The 6,018-nt window shown below is 42.9% G+C and overlaps 1 protein-coding gene across 1 annotated transcript; it reads left to right on the forward strand.

The window, feature by feature from the left end:
- Positions 1-4,374: 4,374 nt before the first annotated feature.
- Positions 4,375-5,567, forward strand: LOC117141667. Its single transcript, XM_033305261.1, has 2 exons — positions 4,375-4,819; positions 5,223-5,567. The coding sequence occupies exons 1-2, from the start codon at positions 4,375-4,377 to the stop codon at positions 5,363-5,365; spliced, it is 588 nt and encodes a 195-aa protein (XP_033161152.1). The 3' UTR covers positions 5,366-5,567.
- Positions 5,568-6,018: the final 451 nt, after the last annotated feature.

Here is a 6,018-nt window from a genome sequence, read left to right on the forward strand (position 1 = left end):
ACAGGAGGCCCCCAGAAGTCAGACTGGCTGGCAGGGAGCGGATGCAGTTTTCGGAGTCTTCGACGGAGGCGACAAACAAATTGCACATCGATGCGACTGAAAGATGGCGACTTGTGGCATTCTAGGAAAATAAATTTAAATAAACGCAAGCTCTCCCTTCCTGTTTTTTAGTTTCTTCCTTACCCAGAGGACAACGCGATAGCGAATGGGAATTGAAAATGCAAATTTGCGCGAAAATAAAATCAAGTGAAGTGGCAGGAGGAGCAGCAGTGAAGTGGCTCGGAGTTGGGGCCACAAGTGTTTTAACAATGTTTGCATGGCGCATTACGTGATTTGGCCCCCGCCCACAGCCCATAGCCCGCAACTCCCCCAACTCCTGCGCCGGCTCATCCTCAACCCAATCCTCCCACTTGGCTGCTCCTTGCGTGTTAGTACCATGTTCAAATTTGAATAAAACGCAATGCGAAGACAGCGAAAACAATGCGATGCCTGCTCCAGAGATCAGATGAATCTGGAATACACTGCAATTGGGAGGTGAATCGGTTCCATTAGGGTATTGAAGAAGTCTTTTCCTTTAAATGAAGGGTATACTGTACTTTGTATACTTGATATAATCATTCAATATCAAAACTATCTTGACCTCTCTATTGAACCATTGTGACTTCTAATCGTGTCAGATTCCTTGGAATAGTGGTGATACCCTTTTGTAGGTAGAGTGTACCCGCGATAAGAACATCGCATCGAAGTGGGTGTTGCTGGCGGCTGCTACCACTCGATCCCATTGACGCCTTCGCCTTCGTCTTGGCCTCTTACTGGCTATCATCGCCTCCGCACTCCATCCTCTGGACTCCAGCACCGGGTCCTCCAAGACCCACCAGCGCCCTTGTCTGTGGAGCGACACTTTCCGAGACTCTGGGCGTAGATAACATTCTTGGCCGGCGACATTTTGCATGTCTGGGGCTTCCTTCGCGTCGGGAGTCGATAAATTAGCGCATGCATCTTCATTTCGATGGTTGGGAAGTGCATTAGGACCGGTGAAAGGCTTTGGCCGGAGACCTGGGGCCAAATCAAGAACAATGGGGACAGGATGCCCACAACTCCGAAGCGTATTCCTTTTCCATTCCGCTGCTGAGTCATTATTAGAATCTGCAGCTGCGACTGCACCGGCGGCTCAAATCCAATTACAATGCAAAATCAGCAGGCACACACACACAATGGCTAGGGATTGTTGCTGCCCAAGACGCTGCGAACCTGAATCCATCCAGTTCCCCCCATTTCGATCGGCAATTTGGCCTTAACTTCGGACATGGCCGAAAGCCGCTGGCGCGCATTGTCCACTCTCTGTGGGCCTTTTTGCTTTATTATAGCAGCGCTTATACAGATTAGAATAAATCAACTTGTCCCCCCGCGCGAAACTAGACTCGTTCTGCTCTCGTTTTGCCTGTCCGGCGATCGGAAAACGCTACCGGCAACAGCCAACTAAACTGGCCAGTTGGATATATGCAGCTGCCTTGGGTTCTGCACAGAAAACAATCTTTGAAACTGGCTTAGTTTTAAATAAGCTGCATGCATTGCCATTTATAAATAGTGTTAAATTAAAGATACCAATTTTAAGTGGAACCCATAACTTAACAATGAATGGCTTGAGATGATGCTCAAACTATTAGAAAACATATATCAGTAATTATTTGTTCTAGTGTAGCATGTGAAATCCAGACCCTGGACTAACCACCCTACTACTCCCCAGATAGTTGGACGCGGATCCCCATTAACTGCGCACCGACCAAAAGGATGCTGGCGGAGATAAGCAGGCAAATAAGTTGGCTTACGCTAGAAAAGGAATTAATAATGCAGAAATGATGGGCTGCAGTTTCCTGGTTGCAAGTTGCAGGTTGTTTGTGGACCGAACGACGAGGATCGGAAATGCGAAATGTGTAGGGTAATGGAAAATGAACAACAACAGCGTCCAAATGATCTTCGGAGGAAATCACAAAAAGGGTTAACTTGTGCAGTTGAAGCTTTTCCTGCAGCTGGAGTGGTTTTAGCCAAGTGTTACTAACATGGAACTTAACTCCTTTAATATATATCTTATATTTTATATACACTTCCAACTTCCAAGCGAAGTATCGTCGAAGGTCAGAGTTGTTTAAAAATTGTTTACAACTTTATAGCCCAATTTAAACGTCTTTGTAAGCCCAAAGAGACCCAACTGCAAGGCAACCTTGAGGGTTAATGTTCTGTTCAGCGGATCGGAGAACATAAACTCCAACACTTGACCAACCCGAGCAAATCCTACAAATTAAACGCATTCAAGTGCAAGATGCAGGAATTTTGATTGGGTCAACCGAGTCGGAGGAGTCCGCGCGGTAGCTGAAAAATGCCATAACAAAATGTGTCAAGTGCCAGACATAAATGCCTAAGTAAGAGAGCCCCAAGAAGCGTATGGAACGGAGCCCGGGATTGGGGAACAATGATGCCGTTCGCAATCCTCCTGCATGGTTCCATGGCCTGCGGCCCTTTTGCTGTTTGCACTCGCCATTCGACATGGGGCTGCTCGGATCGAATCGAAGGGGATCGGACGGGATCGCCTTGGAGCCTTGAAACAATAAATTTCGGTGCGTCACTTTTTGTTTGCTTCTCCAGTTGGCAGGCTTTCGGTTCTTGTGCCGAGCTTTCCAATTAAAAATGCGCAATTGGGACTATACGGGCTAGCCAATCGCCGGGACTTGTACTTATTTGTAAGTTGCACGCATGCTGCTCCAGCTCCAGCTCCATCTCCAACTCCATCTCCAGCTTTGTTTCTTATTCCGAAGTCAACGATTCTTTCAGAGTTTCCATTAATTTACATAAAAATATCTTAATTGCGAGCCAGCGACGGCGGCAATTCGAATCGATTCGATTTTTTTGTGCTTATCAATGCGATGTCATGTTGCCGACGCCCTGAACCCAGAATGCACTGAAAGAAATACAGTATACGTTTCCAAAAGTACAAATAAAAAAAAACAATATGATCAAGCGTGTTTACTTAATAAGTTCAAACATGATAACGATAACGATAACGATAACGATGTCACTTTTTGAATAGATAACTTAATTGCAATATACATCCTTGAAAAGTAGTAAACGAAAGAAATTAATTATGCCAAAAACATAAAATATATTTTTAATACCATAATGCATTTATATGAAAATTATATATTACAATTTTTCCAATTTTTTAGAAAAATTAGTGAAACAAAACTTCAGAGTGAGCTCTCCCTCCTTTCTGAAAAATGCTTGAGTATCCACGTCAAGATCGCCATCTCGATCCACTTGGCATCCACTTGCACTGGAACGGGGCAGCAACACATGTCGGGCGACACTTGCAACCCGCCAGTTGTGGAGCATCCGATGGCCTCCGTCCTGCGTCCGCTGTCCAATGAGCCGGACGACTCCTTTGTCCATGCATAATCGCTGATAAATGTGGCTTTCGGTGCTGCAAAAATGATTTGTTGATAATTAATGCAGTCGCCTTGGGTGGGGGCAACAAAAAATGGGGGACAAACTGCCCGAAACCCGTTTGCCGCATGCCGCATGCCGCAAAAGAAAAAAACTGTATATATAAGAACAGCAGCCAGCAATTTGTGCCAAAGTCGTTGTTGTTGTTGATGTTGCAATCAGGCCTTAAAGGCAATCAACGCACAGTAATTCATGCCGCCTGACAGCAGCAGCTCCATTCTCCAGATCCCATCCAGATCCCAGTTCCCATTCCAATCCGAAATGAACCAAGTGAAAATTTTTTCCTACGATTTTTCTGCGCCTGCGTCACGCAGCTAATTGCACAGAGTGGAAGGGGGGATGGTGAGGTGGGAGGTGGGACCAACATGATCGCAATTAATGGGGCCAAAGTTAGTCGGCTGCCTAATCGTGGTCACTTGATCAATTTAGCACGCAATGTAATCGGTAAGGCAAAAAATTAATGAGCAAAGGGGTAGAGCGGGACGAAACTGAAATTGCAAAACAAAAACTAAAAAACAAAGTTTAAGGAATATTAGGTAGAACATCTTAAGGTTTTCACTGCAATTAATAGGTGTTCTCAAATTAAGTAGTAAATTTGATGAATTTTGTATGGAGCTAGCAAACAAGTTGTAGTTTAAAACAATTAATAAGGCACTCTAATTGTTTTTTTTTTAATAAATTATTTATTTTGTAATTGGTTACCCAAAACAATGTAATTCAAAACTTTGACCTGTATGCGTATTACTCTGCAACCCTGGAAAAGTTATTGGAAATTTCAATTAGGCAGCCCTGGTAGCGTCTAATTTACGTACATATGTATGCGTTTCATTTGTAACTGTTTTCAACGTTATTCGATTTAATTTTGCAATTTCGAAAATGAATGTGGACAAAGCCAGAGACGAAATGCTTGAGATGTCCGAGCAGGTGTGGAAGGATGCGGAGCAGTGGCAAAGAGGTATCCACAATGGTCAGGCGATCATGAGGCAGATCAGGGCCATATATCTTAAGCTCTTCACCGCGGAGAACAAACTGAACAACGCGGACTCGCGTAAGGGGCTCCAGTCCACAGAGAAACGGTTGAATTACTTGTACCAACGCCTCCAGCGTCCGCTCGCCACGATAGGCAACATTTTGAAAACCCTGACCGGGATCAGGGACAACACTGCCAGGATGTTGAACCGCTTGACCCTATTCATGGACGATGAAACACTGGCGAAGCACAGGATACGGCCCAAGCTCGAGAGTTCCAAGCTCCTGATGATGCTGCAGTTCCTAAGCCACCGTTACGATACCGAATGGGAGGTCAAGGAAATGGTCGTGAGTAAGTAGCCGATGAATTTGTGGTCCTCCTAATTTTCCAGCGGCGTTATAGAGCACTGTACTAACAGTAAATGGTATTTTTGGCTATTAGAAAATATATAATCAGTTTAAAAAATATCCAAAACATAAATATGCACTCCATCCAATATGTTTTATAAGCATGAGCGCCATTCTTTACACCCACAACCCGCTCTAAACTGTAAGGCCCACTATTTAAAAAAATAGTGCTTTATTGATTTAAATATTTGCTGTAAGAACGGATTTTTTTTGTCTAGCCAATATCTATGGATATGATTTAAATTTCTCCTTTGCGCCAACACTAGCTGATTAAAAGGCATCTGTAGGTCGAGGACCTCCCTCCTGGTTAGTAATAAACATGTAATCGTTTCGTATGCTCTTTACAGACGACTTGGAGAGAATCAGCAACTCCTATGATCTGAATCTTGCGATTCAGTGCTGGAACACTTGCAGTCACGCCGGAGGTCCGGAGTTCGCAAAGATGATGCGCGAATATTACCAGATCATTGATCGCCGGCAACCTTTTTGAAGACCTCCTGAAACGAAGTTAAGTCCTTTGACGGGTATCCCAATAGGGTTCATTACATGTTAATCCACTAGTTTAAGAAAAAAACTTAAAGCTTTGAATTTGATGTTAGTTTTATTTGAAAAATGGTTTTTTAGTTTGTATTTGTTACCGCCTGTTTGCCAAACAAATCAATAATCTGTAAAGAAATTACAAAAAATTTGTTGTTCCTTTTTGTGTCGGTTTTGCTTTGCACATTTAAAATTTGACCCTTTTTTGACCTTTGCTATTTGCTCATCAATTTTGCTCTTGTTTCGTTTCTGACTTGGTAGCAAAACAAAACTTAATTGTAATTTTACTACAACAACATTTTGTTTTTGCCCTTTAATTTAATTGTATATATTATATAATATGCAATTCTGTAGCTAGATTTTGACATTCATGTTCTCGTACCAATCTCGATATATACTTGTATATATATAGTGTGTGTATGGTGTCTATATTTGTTTTATAAACAAATGTCCGTGTTCACTTCAAATTGCTCCACGTCCTTCGATTTTGGGGATTTTCTTTTCGGGATTCATCGATCGAATGTCCTCGAAACTAATTTAACTTAATAATTGCATACTAGGCTAGGCTAGTAAATGTTTTCCCCGCCAACGCTTAATGCACTTTTT

The sequence above is a fragment of the Drosophila mauritiana genome, chromosome 3L (assembly GCF_004382145.1).
Source record: "Drosophila mauritiana strain mau12 chromosome 3L, ASM438214v1, whole genome shotgun sequence".
NCBI classification, from domain to species: domain Eukaryota; kingdom Metazoa; phylum Arthropoda; class Insecta; order Diptera; family Drosophilidae; genus Drosophila; species Drosophila mauritiana.